This window comes from Eubalaena glacialis, chromosome 10 (genome assembly GCF_028564815.1).
Source record: "Eubalaena glacialis isolate mEubGla1 chromosome 10, mEubGla1.1.hap2.+ XY, whole genome shotgun sequence".
In the NCBI taxonomy this organism is placed as follows: Eukaryota; Metazoa; Chordata; class Mammalia; order Artiodactyla; family Balaenidae; genus Eubalaena; species Eubalaena glacialis.
Genome location: NC_083725.1, coordinates 67,341,042 through 67,368,864, shown reverse-complemented (window position 1 = coordinate 67,368,864; position 27,823 = coordinate 67,341,042). Strand labels below are relative to the sequence as shown.

General features: G+C 36.7%; 1 protein-coding gene across 1 annotated transcript in view; it reads left to right on the top strand.

Annotated features, from left to right (window-relative positions):
* UVRAG (UV radiation resistance associated) overlaps window positions 1-27,823 on the top strand; it is a 359,730-nt gene that overhangs the window by 76,466 nt on the left and 255,441 nt on the right. The window contains 2 exon segments of the mRNA XM_061202856.1: window positions 3,099-3,133; window positions 15,267-15,428. Of these exon segments, the coding sequence (XP_061058839.1) occupies window positions 3,099-3,133; window positions 15,267-15,428 (197 nt within the window).

The following is a 27,823-nucleotide window of genomic DNA, read 5'->3' as shown; positions in this document are numbered from 1 at the left end:
AATTTTGCCAATCTGATAGGTGAAAAATAGTTTCATAGTAGAGTTTAAGTTTGTATTTCTTCTATTATGAGTGAGGTTGAGATACTAAAAAAGCATTTGTTGAATAAATGGAATGCTGTATAACAGCCAAAACATGACATTGGAACCATGCTCTGCAATCTCTGCTTGCTTTGTTTGTTTAGGTCTTAGCATGGATAGAGAAGCATTTGTATCTAATAGACCCTTTCACGTAGAGCTAGTCTTGGATGATATCTTTTTGAAAATTTACATGTCTAATAGTTTTGCTCAAGTCGAATTAATAAAAATTCATAGAATTGTATTAATAAAAATTATAGCTTATAAAGTATTCACTATTTCATTTGAGCCTCATAACAACCCTGTTATTTTCTAGGTGTCATTCTCCTTTGAAAGGTGAAGAAACTATGGCCCAGAAAAGTTAATTGACTTGTCCAGGGTCAAGCTTACACATGGTGCACTGGGGGACCGAACTATTTTTTTACTCTAAATTCTCCTAAATTCGCTATTCTGTTGTGCGCCATGCTGCTAATTTCATTGACAATATTGTAAGTGTAACAGAGTGATAGACAGTGTAGGTCCACATTTAACACTTTAGAAATTACCTCAGACTCAGTGATTCCTTTCCAAACTGTATGGCTTCTTTGTTGACCTCTCTCTATTTAAATTAGCAAGTCCATTTTGAGGATCTAATGGAGAAGGCAAATTGTTTAGTTTCATTTATATATACAGTTAGTCAGCAAAGTTTTGGAAGAAATAATGATGCTGTTCATCTTCTTAGAGCTGGAGATATATATTTTGGGGACTGTTTAATTTAGACACTTTACAGATTAAGCTGAGGAATTCTCTCTCAAAAGAAAAGAGGAATATCTTTATTTTTTTCCACTGATTTTAGAAGTATTACCTACTTGCAGCAAATTCAGACAATACAAAAGTGTATTAAGTGAAAGTACCTTGTAATAACAAACAACACATTTTTAGCACAGTCTTTTTTTTTTTCTAATAACATATTTGGCACATATAAATTAGAGTATATGTATGCATATTAAAAAAAGAACATATACACACACATACATACATACGTACATTTATGTAGTCAATTTATGATTGACATTGGTTAACCATTTGGGAAAAAATGAAAAGAACAGTACTTAGGATTGCCTAGTGTTAAGTGGGATTGTAAAGTGGTATAATATTTTTAGAGAACAATTTGGCAATATATCAAATTCAAACTGTATTTTTCTTTTTATCTTGAATTTTTTTTTTTTTAATCTTGAAATTTTACTTCTAAAAGTTTATCTTATAGATTCAAGTGTCTTAGGGTATATATCTTTCAAAGATTATTTATAATATTGCTTGAAATATCCAAAAATTAGCAGTAACTTAAATGTTCATCAGTAGAAGTTTCCTTTTAAAAACAATTAGAATTCTCCCTTCTCTTAATTAAAATAATTGTTCAAAATAAAAAAATTAGAAAACTGCCAAGCAAAAAATAAAAGTAAGCAGCCTAACCCTATCACCTAAAATAAATGTTGTAAACATAATTGTAAAACTTTGGATCCTGTTGTAAATTCTCTCATAGAACCTGTTTTTTTTCACTTACTGTGACTATCTCACCACAAAATAGAATGATTATCCTTATTATTGTTAATTTTTTAAGGGAAGATAAGCATAGAGTAATGTAGATGGTATGTTTTGTCAAGAAACATTTTAACCAAGAGAGCTTGCCCATAAGAATTTTATATCCAGGTCCACTTTTCCTTTACTGCTTGATGGTTCCCAAACTTCAGTCCTGTGGACTACTTCGACAAGTTTCACTGTCTTCGAGTTTCATCTATAATGCTACATACTTAACATATTTTTAAAAGTTCATTATTTCTAAACTCAGGTCTACGCATAATCTATGAAGTTGTTGATTCAAGAAAAAATTTATTGAGTGCCTACCCTGTGCCAGGAATAGCTTGACATGCTGAGGAGACAGCAGTTATACAGAAACAAATGTTACTGCCCTTATGGAGCTTACAATTAGGAGTTGGATAGATGAGACATACATTTCAATATGTTAGAAAAAAATAAAGTTTGTTCGTGTATCACCTAAAATGGTCTTATATATCAGTGGTATGTGCATCACCCTTGGAAAACATTGCCCTATAGCAACATAAGGATACAGGGTCCTTGTAGGCTCTGCATTGACAGAGCACCACGGAAGTGACTTCGGCAGGGTCAGCAGAGGGAATGTTGGAGGGTCGTTAAGAATGTCTGTCTGAACCTCTGACACAGTCTCTCTTTTGATTGTATCTTCAGGTTTTGTAACATTTACAACGTAAATGAAGGTTTGTAGAATCATGAAATTTTAGTGCCTAGAGGACCTTGATTATTAGTCTGATTGTCAGAATTGTCTAATGAAGAAATGGGCTCAAGGAAATGAGAGGCAGAATGTTAACGACAAGTAGAACTAGAACTTAGGTTCCCTGGTTGCTAGATGAGTGTTCTTTCCACAGTACTACAATGGATAATTATTGGAGTTGTCTGAGAAAAACAGAGAGTATAGAATTGGCTGTAGACAATGGCAGTTGGTAATGGAGAATGAAGTCTGAGTTTTTAAGGGCTTACCTTAGAATCTGGGGTAAAAGGAGCCAGTAAGGGAAAAATCACTAAATTAAATCTTAACAGATTTTGACCTTTCTTTACTACTGTTTTTTTCCCTTTAAAACATTTAATTTAAAACAACAAAGTCCTACTGTGTAGCACAGGGAACTGTATTCAATATCCTATAATAAACCATAATGGGAAAAGAATATGAAAAAGAATATGTATATATATGTACAACTGAATCACTTTGCTATACACCTGAAACTAACACAACATTGTAAATCAACTATCCTTCAGTTAAAAAAAACTTCTATTTAATCATTATTTCTATTTTAATTTAATTTTTTGCAGATAAATATATGTAGAGAATAGATCCCTTGAAAGTGTTTGAAGTGTTTTTACTAGAGCATATGTTAAAAAATTTGTAGGATTAAGAGTTAGTGAGCTTATTTTCTTCCACGTCACTTATTGTTCTTTTTCTTCTTTTCCAGAATTTTATAGGAGTGAAGTGATTAAGAATTCCTTGGTAAGTTGGCTTTTTGACAGGTACATATGACTAAGCCGATAACTCCTATTTTAGAAAATGCTGAGACATAAAATAAGTTGAAGTTCAGTTTTGGTATTATGATAATTCTACAGTTAAATCTTCTGCTCAGTTATTGCTTAAATCTTCATTGATTTGTTCATTGTTGTATCTCTAGTGCTTAGAGCATGCCTGGCACAAAGTAGGTGCTTGATAAATATTTGCCGAGTGAAATGACAATTTTTCTGTTAAAAACTTGTGGTTTTTTTAAAACTCATTCTATAATTTTGTTACTTCTATTACTATTGAGGTTTTTAAAAAATAATTAATTAATTAATTAATTTTATTTTTGGCTATGTTGGGTCTTTGTTGCTGCGTACCGGCTTTCTCTAGTTGTGGCAAGCGGGGGCTACTCTTCGTTGCGGTGCGTGGGCTTCTCATCACGGTAGCTTCTCTTTGTTGCGGAGCACGGGCTCTAGGCGTGTGGGCTTCAGTAGTTGTGGCACACGGGCTCAGTAGTTGTGGCTCGTGGGCTCTAGAGCGCAGGCTCAGTAGTTGTGGCACACGGGCTGAGTTGCTCCGCGGCATGTGGGATCTTCCCGGACCAGGGCTCGGACCCGTGTCCCCTACATGGGCAGGCGGATTCTTAACCACTGCGCCACCAGGGAAGTCCCCGGTCGAGGTTTTTGACTGTTGGACTTACCAAACATCATAATAAATGATACCTTTGTATGTAGTTCTTAAGAATTTTATGTCTAGGGCCATTGCATAGGCTCCTTCCACTTGTTTTTTGGCGATAGCATTGCTCAGTTAGAAATGTCCTACTTTTGATAATGGGTACACTAGACATTTGCATAAATGGCTCAATTTATTCGGCCATGTTGATAAAAAGAAGAGCTTTTTGGTACTGATAATAATCCTTTTAACAGTCCAAGACCATCCTGGATTTGGCCCCTGTCCACCTTTTCAACCTCATCTGCTAGCAGTTTTCCTCACTCACTGTGTTCCAGGCTTACCTCATTTTTCCAGTGCTTCAAACATGCCAAACTTGTCTTGTTCCTTATGCCACAGCACCTGTTTCCCCACTTCTTCACTTGGCTGAATACTCCTTTGAAGTCTGAGCTATGTCACTTCAGCCAGGCCTTCTATGACTATTCTATCTAAAGTAGTTCCCTTTCCACTCTTTTTCACATCACCCTGTTTTGTTTTTTTTAGAGCATTTGTCACTGTTGGAAACTCTTGTCCATTTATCTGCTTATTATCTGTCTCCCACCTACAAGAACACAAGTTTCATGAGAGCAGGAACCTTGCCAGTCTTGTTCTCCTCTGAAACCCTAGAGTCTAGAATATTGTAGATGCTCAGTGAATATTTGTTAGATGAATAAATGGATATCAGCGATGTGTTATATTTACAGAATCCTTTTACATATGTTGTCTCATTTTGATCCTTAGAACAACTTGTAAGGTAGAGGGGGTAGATCTTAAGAAACTGACATCCAGAGAGACTCAGTGATTTTTGCAGAGTCACACAACTGAGGGACCAGAACCCCAGGTCCAGACCTTCCATCTTCAAGTCTCTACTACTCTTTCCTCTTCATCAAGCTGTCTTCACTGCCCAGCTTACGGGATCTTAGTTCCCCCACCAGGGATTGAACCCGCACCCTCGGCAGTGAAAGTGTAGAGTCCTAACTACCAGACCACCAGGGAATTCCCTATATAGGATTTTTTGTTTTAATTTAAATCAAGAGATACATTTTAAATGGCAGACTGAGCACATGTAGTGCCAACAGTGTGCCTAGCTCGAAAGAACTAAGAACAACTATTTTTAAGGTTGTGCATTTAGAGACAGTGACACCCGATGACTGCCACCTGGTGGTCAAAGAGTGTAGGACCTTATTCATTTTAACATTTCTAAAGTCAGAATTTATCTTACAGTGGAAGAAAAATGCTTGTTAGAATTGATGCTAAATTGGAATACGTTAGATGGTAATAAATATAATGGAGTAAAATAAAGCAGTATAATGGAGTATCTGGCAGGGGTGGTTGCTGAATTTCTATGGCAGTCACATAGAAGATCTCATCTGAGCAGACACCTGAAAAAAGTGAGGGAACATACTGTGTATCTAAGTGGGGAAGACTGTTTCAGGCCAAGAATCAGGAAAGTATGAAGGTAGGAGTGTACTTGAGGTTTTTAAGTAATGGCTAAGAAGTTAGTATCGCCTGAGTGGAGTGAGTGGTTTGAGATTTTGCTAAGCAAGCATGACAAAGACAGGGGTAAGGGAATTGAGGATCAGGGCAGCAGAGGAAATGACCTGGAGAGACAGCAGATGATAGTCAAGGGGTGGGTGGCATGAGGATGAGATTTTGGGAGGTAACACAAAATTGGAAGCATCTAGTGGACAAGGACCCCCAACTTACTCATTTATCTATTTTCCAATGTCCCTAGCACAGTGAAGACCAGTAAGTATCTACTGCAGTAACTGGAATAATCCACCGTTGATAGGCTGGATGGTGGAGATGTGACTCCAAATTATATGTCAGAGTCCTGGTTTCTTCTCAGATATATTTAGCATAGAACGATTAATGGTGAATGTATAATTCGACTTTTTTATCTCTGGCTTCAGCTAACCATACCCTCCAAACCATTTGTTAACTTTTGGGAACTTTTTTTTTTTGGTTCCGGGGGAAGTTAGATCCTTAGTATTATCAAAGGGCCATTGGGTAATTAAAACTGAAATAATTGAAGCAATAAGAATGGAAGTAACTAAATTCTCTCAATTGGATTTTGTACATACACAAAAGTAGAGGTGAATGGTGTAATGAACCCACATGCATCATCTTTAACAATTATAAAGTTATTAGTTTTTTTTTTTTTACAAAAAAGGAGTTTTTACTTTTATTAGAAAATTAAAAATCTCGTGGGAGGAGGAAGAGTGATAGCTAGTTCGTATGTGTTTTGATATATCTCTGTATGTGTGTTTCTTTAATAAACAATTAACTACTCACTTGTGATTCAGGTAGTTTATTGGATGCATTGTATACGTTGTTTCTCATCCTGATAGCAGTGCTACAAGGTAGGAGATATTCCTGTTTTATAGTTAAGGAAACCAGGGTTCAGAGAGGTTGAGGAATTTACTCTAGGTCGCAAAGCTGGTGGTGACTGGTAGAACCGATATTCGAGAGCTCGAGAGCTCTGCTCTTTCACAGCACTGTGCTGCCTCCATTACATCAGTGATGGGCCTTATAATTGAATAAACAAAGTTCTAGAGCAGTGGTCCCCAACCTTTTTGGCACCAGAGACCAGTTTCTTGGAAGATAGTTTTTCCACGGCCGGGTGGGTGGGGGTGGAGGGATGGTTTTGGGATGATTCAATTGCATTACATTTATTGTGCACTTTATTTCTATTATTATTACATTGTAATATATAATGAAATAATTATACAAGTCACCGTAATGCAGAATCAGTGGGAGCCCTAAGCTTGTCTTCCTGCAACTAGATGGTCCCATCCGGGGGTGATGGGAGACAGTGACACCCGAATGTTGCTTATGTGTGTTGCTTATGTCCAGTCTACTCCGTAAGATGCAGCTTAATTGTCATGTGCCACTCACTGATAGGGTTTTGATATGAGTCTGCAAACAATTGATTTATTATGGTCTCTGTGCAGTCAAACCTCTCTGCTAATGATAATCTGTATTTGCAGCTGCTCCCCAGCGCTAGCGTCACCACCTCAGCTCCACCTCAGATCATCAGGCATTAGATTCTCATAAGGAGCACGCAGCCTAGATCCCTTGCATGCGCAGTTCACAGTCGGGTTTGTGCTCCTATGAGAATCTAATGCTGCTGCTGATCTGACAGGAGGCGGGGCTCAGGCAGTAAGGTGAGCAATGGGGAGCGGCTATAAATATAGATGAAGCTTCACTTGCTTGCCCGCTGCTCATCTCCTGCTGTGTGGCCTGGTTCCTAACAGGCCACGGACTGGTACCAGTCTATGGCCTGGGGGTTGGAGAGCATGTATTTTTAGGGAAAGCATGTGACAGTTATCAGAACCAAAACTTCTGTTGGAATTGTGACTGCCTGAGATATTTTTAAATCTTTGGGAAAAAAGTGAACAATATAAATACTTTTTATGAGTTACTGGCCTGAGGGATTCTCGAACAAGTATATGTTCTAGTTGAATTGTGACTGAATGAATTAGCATTTCATCTGTGTGTGTGTGTGTGTGTGTGTGTGTGTGTGTGTGTGAGAGAGAGAGAGAGACAGAGGGAGAGGGAGTTGGCTCCTCTTGCTTATGCCATCTTATCTTACCTTGTGTTAAACTTCATCATCATTTTCTAACCTCTATCTGGTCAATTATATAATTTGAAGAGAGTCTAAGATAATTGACACATGCAATTATAGGACCAGGGAAGAACAGGATTCTATGGAAATATGTAGGAGTATCATTTATCTCAGTTTGAGGAGGGTGATTAGGAAAGGTTTCTAACAATAAGTAATTTCTAAGTTGAGACATGAAGGATGAATAAAGGTGAATGAGAGAGGGGGAAGAGAGTTTATTGGGCTGAGGAATAACTACTACTTATAAATTTAGTATGCAATTCCTGAGAGTTGTCTTGTATGTTTTGGGAAAATTGGAACAGCTTTTATGAATTCTTAGTCATGTTTCTTGTGACCATATGTTTGCTATTGAGTGATAAAAATAGTGATAACTTGTTTGTGTTTTGAAAATTTTCTGTATATGTGTGTTTCTTTAATAAATAAGAGGTATCAATTGAGCAGTGTTTTAGAGAAATTGCCCAGGTAATAAATAATAATTTTAGATTCTCCTGGAGGTAAACTTTTCAAAGCTATAAATACCCTAATATTCTGCCACTGTACTTTCAGTGAATAAGATATAGGTCCCTAAATGATGTTAGTATACTTGAATAATTTGTTCCATCTAGAAAATGGGCTGATATGTATAGGTTAAATGTAAATAAAAATTATCTGGATTAAAAAAATTTTTTTTATTATTATTTTTTAAAATTTTTATTTATTTAATTTTTGGCTGTGTTGGGTGTTCGTTGCTGTGTGCCCGCTTTTTCTAGTTGCGGTGAGCAGGCTTCTCATTGTGGTGGCTTTTCTTGATGTGGAGCACGGGCTCTAGGCACGCGGGCTTCAGTAGTTGTGGCACGTGGGCTCAGTAGTTGTGGCTTGCGGGCTCTAGAGCACAGGCTCAGTAGTTGTGGCGCATGGGCTTAGTTGCTCCACGGCATGTGGGATCTTCCCGGACCAGGGCTCGAACCCGTGTCCCCTGCATTGGCAGGCGGATTCTTAACCACTGCACCACCAGGGAGGTCCCATGGATTTTTATAATAACATTATCGGGCAGTAGAGTCTTTGAATGTGTGGCAGACTGTATCTGTATCTGAAAGGACCAGCTCAGGAATGACTGCTCATTGGCAGCTATTTTATAAAAGCATAAAGGAAGGTCATTGTAATGAGAGGATTGACAATAGCTCTACTGTATTAACGTTGTATTGGTTTAGAACGGAAACCCAGGCCATCTATTCAACCACAAGAAACAACTTCAAAAGACTACTTCCCTTCCAAAGGCTTTTAATTAGTTTTAGAATGAAGTATTTAAGAATAACTAGTATAATAACTGCCCCCCAAATCATCCCACCCCTTATGCAATATGGCCCTTCAGATATATTCACCAGGTCTTTCTTTTTTTCACTTTGGAAAGGGGTGGTTATTTCATGCTTTTTCTGCTGAGAATTTGAAATTATACTCATTCATATTTCAGAGCACATATATTGATACTTTTGTTGAGAGGTGATCTTACACATAGGGGAGTAAGTGGCTGTCTTTTCAGGTGGTTGTAATCTTCCAACTCCTGCTCTTTAGGCTTTAGGGCCTGAAATGACATCGTGAGGAGATATCTTTATTTGTTTTATCTCTGTAGGTGTCTCTTTGTAAGATGCTGTATTTTTTCCATTATTGAGTCTTTAAAAATTTTTGTTTTATTACTTTGTATTGAGATATAGCACATATTACAGTAAAGGGCACAAATAATAGCCTGATGACTTTTCAGAGGGAACGGATCATTTAACCAGATCAAGAAGCAGAACATTATCTTGTGTTCTCCCTCTAGTTACTACCTCCTCCCAAAGAGCACCACTATCTTGACCATAGATTAGTTCTGCTTGTTATTGAACTTTTGTATGGCATATACTTTTTTGCTTAGCATATTTGTGAGATTCATACACATTATTCATTAATTCTATGTGTACATGTCCTTGGTGAATATGTGTATGTATTTCTGTTAGGTATATCCTTAGGAGTGGAATTAAGTGCCGGATCATAGGTTATTTTCAGCCTTAGTAGATACTGCTAAATAGTTTTACAAAGTGTTTGTGCCAGTTACATCCCTACCAGCAGTGTGAGGTTTTTAGTTGCTCCACATTCTTGTCCAAACTTGGTATTATCTGTTTTGAAAATTTTAGCCATTCTGGTGGGATAGTGGTATTGTATTATGATTTTAATTTACATTTCCTCATATACTATTCTAATTGATCACCTTTTCCAGTGTTTATTGGCCGTTTAGATATTCTTTTTTTAAAAAAATTTTTGGCCACGCTGTGCAGCATGCGAGGTCTTTGTTCCTGGACCAGGGATTGAACCTGTGCCCCCTGCAGTGGAAGCACAGAGTCTTAACCACTGGACCGCCAGGGAAGTACCTACACATTCTTTTTTTAAAATTTATATTTTTATTTTTATGAAGTGTCTGTTCTGGAGAAACATGCCAATTAATGCCAATTAAGAATAAACAAATTCTGTGCAAGGATTTGACTTTTTTAAAAATAAGTTTATGGGATGTATTCAATCTAATTTGATAGTTTACATAGTCCTTTTTTCATGCTTCCTGTTTTTGATTATCTAAGGATTTGTGCAGTTGGTTTGTTGAATTCTCCTCTACCCTGTTGTTTCACTCATGCTCTGTGAGCATATAGCATTTTTGTGATCCCAGTTCAATGTGGAGAGGGACTTCTTGTAGACATGAGTATGGCCTGGGTCTGGGCTTTGAATTATGTTCTTGTCTCCCTTTAAGACTGCCAAAACCAAAACGTCAAGTTTATATAGGTCGGCAAATGCCTTTAAGAGAAAAGCCCTCTAGATTTACACTTTGGGTTCTAGCTTTCCTTTTTGGCTTGGAAAATCTTTGGTGATGATGGTGGTTATTATTATTTTTAAAATATTTTAGCCAGCATTTTTGTTTTCAGTGGGATGATTGTCTAGCCTGCCATTATCAGAAATGGATGGTTCCCTTCCATTCATTCCTTGGGCCATGTGTGAAATCTAGTCTTGCTGTTTCATAGTTACCCATCATGTTTTACCCAAAATATTATTATCTTTCCTTATTGCCTGTATTTTTCAATAAATTTTTCTAAGAATAACTTTGGCTTCTTAAAATAATTAAGACTACCTTCAAAGAAAGATTTGCTATTATCAGATATTTCAGTGTGTATTTCCTACAAACAAGGACAGTCTCTTACATAATCACATTAAAATGATTAAAATCAGGAAAGTGTAACATTGACACAATACAGTTATTAACCACAGTCCTTCATCCTCCACCCCCAGCTTTATTGAGGTATAGTTGACAAAAATTGTATATATTAAGGTGTACAATGTGATGTTGTGGTATATGTATATATTGTAAAATGATTAACCAAAATTAAGCTAATTAACATACCTATCACCTCATGTAGTTACTGTTTTTTTTTGGTTTTTTTTTGGTAATGAGAACACATTACTCTCTTAGGAAATTTCAAGTATACAATATGGTATTATTAACTATAGTCACCGTGTTGTCATTAGATTTCCAGAATGATTTCATTTTGCAAAACTGCAACTTTGTACGTTTTGGCCAACATCTCCCCTTTTCTCCCAACTTCAACCCCTGGCAACCGCCATTACACACCCTGTTTCTATGAGTTTGACTTTTTGAAAAGATTCCACATGTAAGTGATATTATGCAGTATTTGACTTTCTTTTTCTGACTTATTTCACTTATCATACTGTGCTTCAGGTTCATCCATGCTGTTGCAAATGGCAGGATTTCCTTTTTTAAGGCTGAATAATATTCCATACATATATATGCTACATTTTCTTTATTCAGTCATCTGTTGATGGACACTTAGGTTGTATCTATATCTTGACTATTATGAATAATGCTGCAGTGAACATGGGAGTGCCTCTATCTCTAAGACACTGTTTCATTTCCTTTGGATATCTACCCAGAAGAGGGATTACTAGATCATATGGTAGTTCTATTTTAAATTTTTTGAGTTACCTCCATACTGTTTTCCAACTGGTTGTACCAATTTACATTTCCACCAATGAATTCCTAGTCCTTATTCAGATATTGTCAACTCTCCAGGACTCACTTCAGAATCACTCTGTCTTTAGTTGTCATGTTGCTTTATTCTTCAGTCTGGACGGTTCTTTAGCCTTTTTTGGGGTGTTTTTGACTTCAGCATTTAAAACCATACAGACCAGTTATTTCACAGACTGTCTTTCAATTTGATTGACTGATGTTTCCTCATGATTAGATTCAGGTTATGCATTTTCGGCAGGAAAACTATAGCTGTCATACTGTATTCTTTTCAGTGCTTTGGTTTAGAAGGCACCTGTTGTTGGTTTGTCCCAATATTGATGTTAACTTTTGTCAGTTGATTAAGGTAGTGCCTGTCAGGTTTCTCCACTGTGAAGTTATAATTTTTCCATTTATAATTAATAAGTGATTTGTTAGGGAGAAACTTTGAGACTTTATATATCCTGCTTCTTATCAACTGTTTACCAGTTTTAGCATCCATTGGCAATTTTCTCATTCCCATCTTTCAGACTTTTATATTTATTAATTGGCATTCTGTCTTTATTTCCCATTTAATTAATTATTAATTAATTATTAATCTATATCATTATGGATTCAAAGATTCTTATTTTATTCAATGGGTTATAATCCATTACTATCATTATTTATTTTGTTCCTTAAATTATCCTACATTGGGTTAGTGAAAGCCCTGTGAATTGATTCCTCTTTCCTTTGGATATGTCCACATCATTCTTTGAGTACTTACTTACATTCTGGCACGAGATGTTCCAGACTCATTTTGTACTCTTCCTGCCACAGCCCTGGAATCAGTCTTCCCCCAAGGAACCCTTGGTTCCTTTTAGTGAGAATGCTAAATAGACAGCAAAATCTGAGCATGCTCGTTGTTACTAGTGTGCTCATTACTTCTAGACTTTTTAAGGGACTGAGCTAGGAAATACACACACACACACCCTATATCTATTGCTCTATCTATCTATCTGTGTATCGATCTATCTTTTAAAAACCATGCATTCATACCAACATCTCCATTTTCAATCCAACTGAACTCTCAGTTCATTTGTAACTCCATTCTCCGACAGTGAAAAACCTGGCTTCCACTGTCCTCAACATCTTTACTCATGCTTAGAATACACAGAAAGTGGCTTTAGAATTGCTAATCCTTGCCACTGTAAGAAGCAGACCTATACATTAGAGTTCAGTGTTTATTTACAGTTTTTTTTCCCTGAAGTAAAAGTCATATACAATGAAATGCACAGATTTTAACTATATAATTTGCTGAGCTTTGATAAGTGCATACATACCTGTCAAGATATGTACATTTCCTATCATTCCAGAAAGTTCCCTTGTGCCCAAGCCCTCCCCCCACAAGAGGAAATCATTTTTCACCACAGATTTGTTTTGCCTCTTTTAGAACCTCATATAAATGGAATCATCATACAGTATGTATTTTTTTTTCATATTCTATTTTACATTCTTGCCTTGCCTTTTCAGCTGTACTTCTTTGCGTTGATTTTTTAATCATTGCTTTAGGGATTACTGTATGTAGTCTTAACTACTTCATGTAAAACAGGGGAACCTGGCAACAGTATAGTTCCAGTTGTCCACCTTGTCTCATTTGTGCTATTACTTTCATATTTGTGAACCTATACATATGTTATAAAACCCTCTATACAGTTATAGCTTTTGCTTTAAACAGCCATATATGATATAAATAAAATAAGAAAAATACATGGTCTTTTATATTTACTCCATGTTTACCATTGCCAGTGCTTTCTATTCCTTCTTAAAGATCCAGGTTTCTATCTGGTGTCATTTCTCTTCAGCCTGAAGAACTTCCTTTAGCATTTCTTGTAGTACAGGTCTGCCTGGTTATTCCTAGACCTTAATGTTTATCTTCATTTTTAAATGAAACGCTACCGCTATCTAGCAGGGTTGCTAAAACAATTATGGTGGGATAGAGACGGGGGGTCATGTAAGAATGGAGTTCTGTTGATCTTAGGTTGAAATTCTTGGATGGTGTGGAATCAGAATAAAGCTGATTGCACAATGTGTTTATTGTGTTATTATCATGCTATTTATTGATAGTCTTTTGGTGTCCTCAGACATCCATTTTGGTTAATTGGACATTCATTCACTCATTCAGCAAATATATATTTTTTAATTAATTAATGGCCGTGTTGGGTCTTTGTTGCTGTGCGCAGGCTTTCTCTAGTTGTGGCGAGCAGGGGCTACTCTTCGTTGTGGTGCGCAGGCTTCTCTTGTTGTGGAGCACAGGCTCTGCGCGCGCGGGCTTCAGTAGTTGCGGCGTGTGGGCTCAGTAGTTGTGGCGCACGGGCTTAGTTGCTCCGCGGCATGTGGGATCTTCCCGGACCAGGGCTCGAGCCCGTGTCCCCTGCATTAGCAGGCAGATTCTTAACCACTGCACCACCAGCAGCAAATATTTATTGAGCACATAGCAGGTATTTTTCAAACTTTGGGGATCTTGTGGTAAACAAATCAGGCAATGTTCCTATCAGAGCTTTTATTTTAATGCAAGGAAATCAGACAATAAAAATATACAAGTGAAATACATACAAGTGAAAAAGATAGATCAGGCGTAAGTGCCATGAAACTGGAAGTCATGTTCCCACTCCTGAAATGTCAAGAGCCAAACCCACAAAAACACATACATCAATATATCCCCTAAAACAAAAACACTGCCCTAGTCTGTCCCCGCTTTGGTCAGGAAGAAAAACTGCCCCAAAGCAAAGACTAGTTACCCTTATATGAGGACCTTTTGATTTACTGATTTGTGTAATATGAAAATTGATAATTTAATGAGATTGATTATAGTTACATTCAGCAATGAAAGCCCTAACATTTAATGTAAGGGAAATAAATGAAAGTAAGTAATCGATGCATTGTAGTTCACGTCTATTGATAATATTAAAGCCCCTTAACTTTTTCACTTTTCAGAGAATGTTTCAACTATCTGGATAATCCTCTTAATGAAAAACAAAGTTCTTTCAGAGCATAAAGTTGACCATTGCCATTCTTAACCTTAAAACCTTTCAGTGGCCCCACGTCTTGTACACAGTAAAGTACCACCTCCTTGGCAAGGAGTCTCGTGTTGGTCTCTCCAGCTCTGCGTCATGCCGCTCTTGTGTTGTGCGCTCCAGCAGTTGTCTTAGTTCCCTGACCACACTGTGCTATTTCACACTTCCGAGCCCTTGTTTATTATTTTCCCTTTGCCTGGAATTCCTTATTTTAACCTGGTGAACTACTGTTTGTCCTATAAAAGCCAAGTTTCACAGCCTGTGTGCTGTCTTTCCCCTGTTCCTTCCAAGTTTATTATTCCCTCTGTGCTACTTTGTAACCTTTTGCATATTGCACTTTTCATGAAACAATGTAATTATTTAAAGAGGGGTTTGAATCCAGCAACAAGTTGGAGGTACTTTGAGGGCATTGTGTATAAATTGCTTCTTAATAATTGTGTATTGTGTTGAATAAATAAATGAATTACCATAGGAAGCCATGTTAATGAGAGATTAGAATATATGCTCCTTCTATTGACTATAATAAATAAGCAGAGAAGTTAAAAAGTACCGATATCACCCTCTTTATGTTAATTGGAATGTCTTCTTCACTTAAGTTTGCAATTTAATATATTTATGAGTTCTTTTGGTTAAAGAACAAAATGATGTACAACCTAACTGAAATAACTGTAAACCGTAAACATTTAGGGTCTTCCTAAAGCATGTTTTCATTTCCATCAACAGAATCCAACCTGGCGGAGTCTTGATTTTGGAATAATGCCGGACCGTCTCGATACATCTGTGTCTTGTTTCGTGGTGAAGATTTGGGGTGGAAAGGAGGACATCTACCATCTGTTGATTGAATGGAAAGTCTGTTTGGATGGGCTGAAATATTTGGGTCAGCAGGTAATTTTTAGACTGCAGTTTCAAGTAGTTGTCTTCTCTAAATAAACAGTCTAGCTTTTTCTGTTGAATCTTCTGATTCTACATTTCCTATTATAAAGAGAGACCCTTTATGATTGTTCACTTACTTACAGAAATTTGAGTCATTGCCAGGTTTAAAAAATGACTGAAAAAATTTATGAAGAACTGCCTTAAGCTGATAATTTAAGAGGATATTTTTTGGGGGGGGGCAGGTAGAAAAGAATATGCTTTCTCATAGCACTCTGCTTGTTCTGTCTTATTGGATGTTTCCCCTAGAATCTGAAAATTAAGTTGAAGATAAGCATCTCTCTTATGACCAGTAGAGTGGGGTTATTCCAAGAATAAGAAGACCTACTGTTTATTGAGCACAGGGATGACAAATGCCTGGCTTATATACTGCTACCCATTCCCCATGACTGGTGTAGCTGACTCATCATAGCACTCTTCTAGCTGAGCTCAGAAGTAGCTCCATAATCCTTTCTAACACAGTGTTCCAGGATGCAACTAGAAATATATCAGAATTGCATATGAAATGAAACCTGTTTGCCATTCCCAGACATAAGTAATTGCAGTTAATGTTTATAGTGACCTTGTGAAAGTTGATATTATTGCCCATAGTTTCCTGATGGGAAAACTGTGCCTCAGAGAATTTAAGAAACTATCAAGATCACACTGCTAGGTGGAGCTGGGATTTAAATTAGGCCTGACTTAAAAATTCATTCTCTTTCTGCTGTACCACACTGGTATATACATGTAGTCCTTGGTAACCACTCAGCCCACATTGGAATAAATGCCATTTCTATTTTGTGATACCTGTGGGACTACTGATAAAGGTAACCCTAAAATGTTAGTTATATCTACAAACATCCTTCATATTTTTTACTATTTATTCAGTATATACTTTCTGGTATGTTTCTTTTAGAGAAACAATTCTACATTTTTCTTTTTCAGATTAAAAAAAAAGCAAAACAGCTCTTCCCTTATTTTGCATAGTATATTTTATTTTGTGTTCTTTTATAGTGACCAGAACAATGCATGCAATGAATATTTTGCTTAACTAAATTCTAACCTGCTACAAATTCTGTTTTATTTTTATTTTTTTTCTTTTGTTTTAGGGCTGGTCTTAATGAAAACTCATGAAGTAATGACTTGTGGCTTAGGGTCTTTCTCCTCTCTTTTAGTACCAAATGCTTGTTGCCTTTAGCCTGGCTAACCAGCCCTGCCCTGAGGCACGTACTCTTTCTATCTTGCTACCTGCTGGAGTTGGCTCTCTGTGTATAGATTATGATATTAAGCACTTGTTTACGTTGTGTGGGGGTGGGGCTTCTTAACATTAGAGTTGCAGCCTATAGGCTTGTAGGGGAGGGTCTTTTTTGGCCAGAGAAGATGGCCATCATCATGCTTTTCAGTTCACACATTCCTTAGGTGGTTGTCTTCTTAAAATACCCAGCTGTGCTTATGTCTAACTTACCCTAATTTCAGAGAGTTAGCATTCAGGTGTCTTCTTACAAAGTTGGTTATGTTGGTATCGCAGAGAACAAGAGAAAGAGAAAACATTTTTCTAAGCCAACTAGACACTTAATATCCTTGTAGAAAGTCACTTATGAAATAGGTATAACAAGTAACAGGCTACTAGAAAATCAGATATAATAGAATTACAAATTTTTAGAGGAAAGCAAGGCTCAGATGTGTTAGGTTAATAGGCAGAATCACTGAGGTTCATTGATTGGTCATCTGCTTTCTAGCAGGCATCCTTCTTAGTGTTAAGGATCCAGAGATGAGTCAGATAAGGTTCTTAGACCCGGTAAACTGATGATCGATGAATACCTGCACAGAGAGCTATGGGAGTATGTTTAAGAGGTATGTAGACAAACCTGGATAGAGTCAGGGAATGAATGACTTTTGAATGAAATTTTTTTACAAGTTGGGTTTTTTTGAGGTATAATTTACATACAATAAAATTTACCCTTTTAATGTATACAGTTCAATGAGTTTGACAAATGTATGAAGTAAGTAACCATCACTACAATGAATAATGCTGCTGTGAATATTTAAATATAGGTCTTTGTGTTGATGTAAGTTGTCATTTCTCTTGAATAAATACCCAGTAATGGAATTTCTGGTTCTAATGGTAAGTGCTATGTTGAAATTTATAAGAAACTGTGAAACTCTTTTTTTGGAGTGACTGTCATTTTGCCTTCCCATCAGCAATGTATGATAGTTCCTTATCTTTGTAAGGACTTATTATTGTCAGTCTTTTTAATTTTCACTATTCTGATAAAGTGGTATCTCATACTGATTTTAATTTTAATTTTCCTGATGATGAAATGATGTTGTGCATTTAAAAAATATGTTTATTTGCCATCAATCCCCCTACCTTCTTTTTTTGTGAAATGTTCGTTCAGATCTTTTGCCCATTTTTTATTTGCTTGATTGATTTCTCATTATTGTGAGTTGTACAATTTCTTTAGGTGTTCTGTATGAGTTAGTCCTTTATGAGATATATATTTTCCAAATATTTTCTGCTAATTTGTGGCTTGTCTTTTCATTTTTTTAAGTGTCATACTTTTTGTTTCTTAGATCTAAGACGTCTCTGCTAACCCAAGGTTACAAAGATTTTCTTTTATAAAGTTCTTCTAGAAGTTTTATAGCTTTAAGTTTTAGTTTTACATTTATGTCTATGATCCATTTTGAATTAACTTTTATATAAAGAGCAAGATTCATTGTTTTGTAGGTGGATGAACATTTGTTCCTGTATTCTTTGTTGTAGAGGCTGTTATTTCTCCATTGAATTACCTTGTCTTTGTTGAAAATCAGTTGTTGAAAATCATTTATGTTGATCTGTTTCTGGACCCTCTGTTCTGTTTCATTGATCTACATGTCTGTCCTTATGCCAGTACCACCTTGTCTTGATTACTGTAGTTTTATAGTCTTGAATTCAGGTAATATTAATCCTCCAACTCTGTTCTTTTCTCAGAAATCTTTCTGGCCTTTCTAGATCTTTTGCCTTTACACATACACTTCAGAATTAGTTTGTCAGTTTCTACAAAAATCCTGCTGTGATTTTGATACGTGTTGAATCTAAGAAAATTTGGGGAGATTTGACAGTGTAGTGTTGAGTGTTTCAATCTACGGACACGATATAATCTCTCCATTTGTGAAAATCATCTTTGATTTCACTCATCAGTTATTTGTAGTTTTCAGCATACAGATCTTACACATATTTTGTTAGATTTGTACCATGGATTCCATGTTTGTTGATGCTAATTTAAATGGTATTCCTTTCTAAAATATTCCTATTTCCAATTTTTGTTCCTTGCATATAGAAACATTTCTGTTTTGAGCTTGTATTCTATGACCTTGCTAATAAATTCACTTATTAGATGCAGTAGACTTTTCTATTGTGGATTCATTTTGTAGATTGCCAGGTAGGCAATCATATTGTTTGTGAACAGAGGTTTACTTTCTTCCTTTCTAATGTTTATGTCTTTTTCGTTTTGTTTCTTATTTCACTGGTTGAGACTGTTGAGGTACAATGTTGAACAGAAATAAGTAGAGTAGGCATCTTTGTTTTGTTGCTATTCTTGAAGGAAAGCAGTCTTTCACTATTAAGAATTAATACTGGAACTGCACCTCAGATGGGACTCGAACCCACAACCTTCCAACTGAGACTGCACAACTCATCTCGGGACTTAATGAAGCTCAGGTTCCTTCTGTCTTGATGCAGAAGGAATTCAGCGAGAGGCAAAGTGATTGGTAAGAAGTAGATTTATTAATACAGGACGCTTGTGAAGGATACAAGTGGGAAGGCAAGAGGGCTCTGCCCTGAGAACTAAGTGGGCTACATTTTTATAATCAAAGGAAAAGTGGGGATGGAGAGAAGACCACCTTCTTCCTCTTCCTTTGTAAAGATGTTGCAGGAAAATGAGGCACAAGAGGATGGTCATGTCCCAGGTCTTGGGTGAGTTCCTGGGACAGTCCTTGGCTTCATGCAGGAAAGAATTCAAGAGTGAGCCACAGTAAGTGAAAGCAGGTTTATTTAGAGTGATACGCATTCCATAGGTAGAATGCGGTCTGTCTCAAAAGGTGAGAGCAGCTCTGAAATATGGGGTGGTTTTTATGGGCTGGGTAATTCCATAGGCTAATGAGTGGGAGGATTACTCCAACCATTTTGGAGAAGGGGCAGAGATTTCCAGGAATTGGGCCACCGCCCACTTTTCACCCTTTTATGGTCAGCCTTGGAACTGTCATGGCACCTGTGGGTGTGTCATTTAGCATGCTGATGTATTACAATGAGCATATAATGAGGCTCAAGGTCTCCTGGAAGTCGAACCTTCTGCCATCTTGGGCCTAGTTGGTGCTAACCAGTTTTTGTTGTATTCAGTTTTCCTCAAAGGCTGTGTCATTACTTTTTGTTTGTTTGTTCTGTTTGTTTGGCGGCATCTTGTGGCTTGCAGGATCTTAGTTCCCCGAACAGGGATTGAACCTGGGCCACAGCAGTGAAAGCGCCGGGTCCTAACCACTGGACTGCCAGGGAATTCCCAAGACTGTGTCATTATTTTAAAGGTTGTGCCCTACTCCCTTCCCTCCTGTCTCACTATTAGCCATAAAATTTTAAGACACTTTATTAGGTTGAGGAAGTTTCCTTTCATTTGTAGTGAATTCGATTTGCTAATAGTTTAAGTCTTCTTTCACCTATGTCCATGAAGGGTATTAGTCTGTACTTTTCTTGCAATGTCCTTGTCTGGTTTAGTATTGGAGTAATGCTGGCTTCATAAAATGGATTGGGAAGTGTTACTATTCTTATATTTTCTGGAGGAATTTGTGTAGAATTGTTATTATTTATTCCACAGATATTTGACAGAATTCTTCAGTGAAGCTATCTGGTTGTTAAGATTTCTTTGTGAGAAAGTTTAAAAGTATGACTTCAATTACTTTATTAGCTGTGGGGCTGTTTAGGTTATCTGTGAATTCCTAAGTGAGCTTTGATACTTTGTCTTCCAAAGCATTTGTCAATTTCATGTACTATTTCAAATTTATTGGTATAAAATTTCCCACAAGGACTTCCCTAGTGGTCCAGTGGTTAAGATTCTGTGCTTCCATTGTAGGGGGCGTGGGTTCCATCCCTGGTTGGGGAACTAAGATCCTGCATGCTGCGAGGTGCGGCCAAAAAATTAAAAAAAAAAAAAAATTTCCCACAAGATTACCATATCCCTTTAAAGTATGTAGGATATATAATGATCCTTTCCTATTTCATTCTTGCTGTTGGTAATTTCTGTCTTCTCCCTTTTTCTCTTGATTACTCTGAATAGAGATTTATCAGTTTTATCAGCTTTTCAAAGATCTAGTGTTTGGTTTTGCAATATTGTGTTTTATAAGAAATATATATATTTGATGCACAGTTCTTGGCTCACTTCTCCTAGAACGCTTGGAATTTCCTAAGTGTTGAGAGTGATAAAGGTGTCTTTTGTTATGTTAATGAGGTAACTTTTGGAAAGCACCTAAGCGTGGGGGCTGGTTGCCCACCGAGCAACCATGTGATAAGAGGATTAAAGGATTGGAACTTTCAGTCCCACAGTCTGACCTCTTGGGAGAGGAGAGGGATTGGAGGTTGAATCAGTTGCCAGTGGTCAATGATTTAATCACTCATGCCTGTGTAATAAAGCCTCTATAAAAACTCCAAAGGATGGGGTCCTGAGAGCTTCTGAGTTGGTGAACACATAAGAGATTGGGCAGTATGGTGCACTTTGAGAGGGCATAGAAGCTTTGTGCCCTTTCCCCATACCTTGCCCTATGCAGCTCTTCTATTTGGCTGTTCCCTGAGTTACATTCTTAATAAACTGGTGATCAGTAAGTAAAATATTTATCTGAGTTCTGCGAGCCACGCTAGCAAATTAATCGAACCTGAGGACTAGGGTGTGGGAACCTCTGATTTACAGCCAGTTGGTCAGAAGTACAGGTAACAACCTGTGCTTGGGATTGACATTCTAAATTGGAACCTCTAATCTGTAGCCAGTTAATTAGAAGCACAGATAACAATCTGGGTTTTTGACTGGCCTTCCATGTGTGGGGGGCGGTCTTGTAGGATTGAACCCTTAACCTGTGGAATCTGATGCAGGCCTGAGAGCAGGACACCCTGCTGGTGTCCAAGAATTGCTTATTGATGGTGTGGGAACTACCCACCCACCCCATTGAAATTGGGTCGCAGATCACCGAAAGAGGTTTCATTGATTATTGTTATTTTTTTCAATTTCATTGATTTCTGCTTTTTTCCTTTTTTTAAAAAAATATTTATTTATTTGGCTGTGCCAGGTCTTAGTTGCAGCATGTGGGATCTAATTCCCTGTCCGGGGATCAAACCTGGGCCTCCTGCATTGGGAGCACAGAGTCTTAACCACTGAAGCACCAGGGAAGTCCCTCATTGGTTTCTGCTTTTACTCTTATTATTTTCTTCCTTTTGCCTGCTTTGGGTTTAATTTGCTCTAATTTGCTAATTTCTTAAAGTAGGATTCCTGGATTACTGATTTGAGACTTCTCTTTTCTAAAGTAAGCATTTAATAAATTTTCCTCTAAGCATTGCGTTAGCTGTGACCCACAATTTTGATAACTGCATTTTCATTTTTGTCCAATTTGAAATATTTCCTAATTTCTCTTTTATTTCTTCTTGACCGAAGGGTTATTAAGAGGTATGTTGTTTAATTTTCAAACATTTGTGGAGTTTTCAGATATCCTTCTTTTGTTGATTTCTACTTTAATTCTGTTGCGTTTAGAGAAAATCGTATTATTTTAATCCTTTTAACCTTTTTGAGATTTATTTTATGGTCTGTCTTGGTAAGTGTTTCATGTACGTGTCATGTGTATTTTGCTGTCATTTGAATGGACCGAGAGTGATGATGCAGCTTGTCTACAGTAGCCAGAGCTACAACTACAAGCCAATTTCCTGAATAGCCTTTAGAGACAAGAGAGTTAATCAGGAAGTTTTCCCCAGAAGTCATGAACTAAAGTTGGTTTTTACTTGAATTTTGATGATGAAGAAGCAGAGGAGTTTGAAAATAGCTCTATTCAAGGTGGGAATTTGGAGAATTTGTTGATAATGCTTATATGGGGAACTTGTGGTGGCAGAAGTTCTTGTGCTTAGTTTAAGTGGTTAGAACTTTGTATTAATACCAACAGCGATTGTATACTCTTTCAGTGTTTGGGTATCTTTTTACATTCGTACAATCATTTTACATGCACCCAGTGACTTTGGGCCTTTTGAAGGTCATGTGAGCAAGTATGATTTTCCTCTCAGTATTTGACTGAGAAAACAGAAGCTCAGAGAAATTAAGTAACTTGTTAAAGGTCACACAGTGATTGGTGGATTTAGGCTATTATTTGTTCCATTGCTCAGACTATATTTATTATTCATTTCACTAACTTTGATTATCTGTCTTTAAAAAGTGTGCCTTTTTTCATAGAGGGATCAAAATACAAGATTGTGGTTGGATTAAAAGGCTCTATATTCTGTAGTCTCCATATTAAGATTCTGACACATTTTGGGGTCAGTAATCTATGATTAATGGTAAAGGATAGTAAGTAGTATGGAGTATCATGCAGCCCGTTTTGTTAATTTTCTTTATTAATCGGGAACAAAGGGCTCTATGGTTGACTGATTCTGATTTTTTTCCCCCAGTATTGTTTGTGTCTAACTTCCAAAAGTACTTTCATATACAGTGATAATTGGATTCATTTCATCTGTATGACACCACTATAAAATAGAACAAGGAGTGTTTCTGCTTTTGGATGATGAGGGATTTAAAGCATGGCCCATTAACATTGATTAGTGATTATATGTTGAGTAGAGTGCTAGGCACTAGGGCTATAAAGTCAGAGTTCCTTATGAAGCACTCGAAGGTTGGAATTAGAACTCAGATCACTTGAATTTTTTTTTTTTTAAGCCCAGTATCTTTTCAAGTCCTAGAACCATGTTGTCTCTTATTTTTCAACAAATTAATTTAATGCCCATCTTTATGAGGCTTATGCTTTGAAAACTTTACCTTCATGTTAGATTCACTCCTGCCCGTAATCTCACCCCACCCTTTCTTTAATGGCATGTATTTTTCTGATTTTAAAAGTGATCCATGTACTTTGTGGACAATTTGGAAAATTTTGAAAAGCACAGAGAGGAGAATAAAAAATTATGTGTAATCCTTCTGCCCAGCTGCAACCATTGTTAACATTTTGATGCATATGATTTTATTTAATCTTTTTTCTCCCGAGGTATATCTGTGTATAAAATATTCTATGTTTGTAAAATTTTAGTTTCTTCTAATCTTGAAACTGATTTCGTAGTGCTTTCTCTTTGTCTCTCATAAAATGAAACACTTCTTGAAATTGGTTTATAGTTTTCATTATAAGTTTATTATTGCAGGCTCATCTTTTGGTATTGTATTCAGTTAAGTAAATGATGTAGGTAAACAGGGAGCATGTGATTAATTTTGCTTTAGTAATAGATGTAGCAGGTATGGAAGTCAGATAAATGTTCACAGGAATTTTCTACTGCTGGCTTTGACCTTTCTATCTCTAGCTAGAAAGAAGAGATGAAATATTCTATTCTGGTAATCCCCCACTTGAACCCTCACATTAATCCTTCACTGCAGAAGCAATTAAAATTTTTTTAGCCACAATTCTTTCCTTTTTTTTTTTTAAAAAATAAATAAATTAATTAATTATTTTAAATCAGTCATCAATTTTAAACACATCACTGTATACATGTCAATTCCAATCGCCCAATTCAGCACACCACCATCCCCACCCCACCGCAGTTTTCCCCCCTTGGTGTCCATACGTTTGTTCTCTACATCTGTGTCTCAACTTCTGCCCTGCAACCCGGTTCATCTGTACCATTTTTCTAGGTTCCCCATACATGCGTTAATATACGATATTTGTTTTTCTCTTTCTGACTTACTTCACTCTGTATGACAGTCTCTAGATCCATCCACGTCTCAACAAATGACTCAGTTTCGTTCCCTTTTATGGCTGAGTAATATTCCATTGTATATATGTACCACAACTTCTTTATCCATTCGTCTGTTGATGGGCATTTAGGTTGCTTCCATGACCTGGCTATTGTAAATAGTGCTGCAATGAACATTGGGGTGCATGTGTCTTTTTGAATTACGGTTTTCTCTGGGTATATGCCCAGTAGTGGGATTGCTGGGTCATATGGTAATTCTATTTTTAGTTTTTTAAGGAACCTCCATATTGTTCTCCATAGTGGCTGTATCAATTTACATTCCCACCAACAGTGCAGGAGGGTTCCCTTTTCTCCACACCCTCTCCAGCATTTGTTGTTTGTAGATTTTCTGATGTTGCCCATTCTAACTGGTGTGAGGTGATACCTCATTGTAGTTTTGATTTGCATTTCTCTAATAATTAGTGATGTTGAGCATCTTTTCATGTGCTTCGTGGCCGTCTGTATGTCTTCTTTGGAGAAATGTCTATTTAGGTCTTCTGCCCATTTTTGGATTGGGTTGTTTGTTTCTTTAATATTGAGCTGAATGAGCTGTTTATATATTTTGGAGATTAATCCTTTGTCCGTTGATTCATTTGCAAATATTTTCTCCCATTCTGAGGGTTGTCTTTTCGTCTTGTTTACGGTTTCCTTTGCTGTGCAAAAGCTTTGAAGTTTCATTAGGTCCCATTTGTTTATTTGTGTTTTTATTTCCATTACTCTAGGAGGTGGATCAAAAAAGATCTTGCTGTGATTTATGTCAAAGAGTGTTCTTCCTATGTTTTCCTCTAAGAGTTTTATAGTGTCCAGTCTTACATTTAGATCTCTAATCCATTTTGAGTTTATTTTTCTGTATGGTGTTAGGGACTATTCTAATTTCATTCTTCTACATGTAGCTGTCCAGTTTTCCCAGCACCACTTATTGAAGAGACTGTCTTTTCTCCATTGTATGTCTTTGCCTCCTTTGTCATAGATTAGTTGACCATAGGTGCATGGGTTTATCTCTGGGCTTTCTATCTTGTTCCATTGATCTATGTTTCTGTTTTTGTGCCAGTACCGTATTGTCTTGATTACTGTAGCTTTGTAGTATAGTCTGAAGTCAGGGAGTCTGATTCCTCCAGCTCCATTTTCTTCCCTCAAGACTGCTTTGGCTATTCGGGGTCTTTTGTGTCTCCATACAAATTTTAAGATGATTTGTTCTAGTTCCGTAAAAAATGCCATTGGTAATTTGATAGGGATTGCATTGAATCTGTAGATTGCTTTGGGTAGTATAGTCATTTTCACAATATTGATTCTTCCAATCCAAGAACATGGTATATCTCTCCATCTGTTGATATCATCTTTAATTTCTTTCATCAATGTCTTATAGTTTTCTGCATACAGGTTTTTTGTCTCCCTAGGTAGGTTTATTCCTAGGTATTTTATTCTTTTTGTTGCAATGGTAAATGGAAGTGTTTCCATAATTTCGCTTTCAGATTTTTCATCATTAGTGTATAGGAATGCAAGAGATTTCTGTGCATTAATTTTGTATCCTGCTACTTTACCAAATTCATTAATTAACTCTAGTAGTTTTCTGGTGGCACTTTTAGGATTCTCTATGTATAGTATCATGTCATCTGCAAAGAGTGACAGTTTTACTTCTTCTTTTCCAATTTGTATTCCTTTTATTTCTTTTTCTTCTCTGATTGCCGTGGCTAGGACTTCCAGAACTATGTTGAATAATAGTGGTGAGAGTGGACATCCTTGTCTCGTTCCTGATCTTAGAGGAAATGCTTTCAGTTTTTCACCATTGAGAATGATGTTTGCGGTGGGTTTGTCATATATGGCCTTTATTATGTTGAGGTAGGTTCCCTCTATGCCCACTGTCTGGAGAGTTTTTATCATAAATGGGTGTTGAATTTTGTCAAAAGCTTTTTCTGCATCTATTGAGATGATCATATGGTTTTTATTCTTCAATTTGTTAATATGGTGTATCACATTGATAGATTTGCGTATACTGAAGAATCCTTGCATCCCTGGGATAAATCCCACTTGATTGTGGTGTATGATCCTTTTAATGTGTTGTTGGATTCTGTTAGCTAGTATTTTGTTGAGGATTTTTGCATCTATATTCATCAGTGATATTGGTCTGTAATTTTCTATTTTTATAGTGTCTTTGTCTGGTTTTGGTATCAGGGTGATGGTGGCCTCATAGAATGAGTTTGGGAGTGTTCCTTCCTCTGCAATTTTTTGGAAGACTTTGAGAAGGATGGGTGTTAGCTCTTCTCTAAATGTTTGATAGAATTCACCTGTGAAGCCATCTGGTCCTGGACTTTTGTTTGTTGGAAGATTTTTAATCACAGTTTCAATTTCATTACTTGTGATTGGTCTGTTCATATTTTCTGTTTCTTCCTGGTTCGGTCTTGGAAGGTTATACCTTTCTAAGAATTTGTCCATTTCTTCCAGGTTGTCCATTTGATTGGCATAGAGTTGCGTGTAGTAGTCTCTTAGGATGCTTTGTATTTCTGCGGTGTCTGTTGTAACTTCTCCTTTTTCATTTCTGATTTTATTGATTTGAGTCCTCTCCCTCTTTTTCTTGATGAGTCTGGCTAATGGCTTATCAATTTTGTTTATCTTCACAAAGAACCAGCTTTTAGTTTTATTGATCTTTGCTATTGTTTTCTTTGTTTCTATTTCATTTATTTCCGCTCTGATCTTTATGATTTCTTTCCTTCTGCTAACTTTGGGTTTTGTTTGTTCTTCTTTCTCTAGTTTCTTTAGGTGTAAGGTTAGATTGTTTACTTGAGATTTTTCTTGTTTCTTGAGGTAGGCTTGTATAGCTATAAACTTCCCTCTTAGAACTGCTTTTGCTGCATCCCATAGGTTTTGGGTCGTCGTGTTTTCATTGTCATTTGTCTCTAGGTATTTTTTGATTTCCTCTTTGATTTCTTCAGTGATCTCTTGGTTATTTAGTAACGTATTGTTTAGCCTCCATGTGTTTGTGTTTTTTATGTTTTTTTCCCTGTAATTCATTTCTAATCTCATAGCGTTGTGGTCAGAAAAGATGCTTGATATGATTTCAATGTTCTCAAATTTACTGAGGCTTGATTTGTGACCCAAGATGTGATCTATCCTGGAGAATGTTCTGTGCGCACTTGAGAAGAACGTGTAATCTGCTGTTTTTGGATGGAATGTCCTATAAATATCAATTAAATCTATCTGGTCTATTGTGTCATTTAAAGCTTCTGTTTCCTTATTTATTTTCATTTTGGATGATCTGTCCATTGGTGTAAGTGAGGTGTTAAAGTCCCCCACTATTATTGTGTTACTGTCGATTTCCTCTTTTATAGCTGTTAGCAGTTGCCTTATGTATTGAGGTGCTTCTATGTTGGGTGCATATATATTT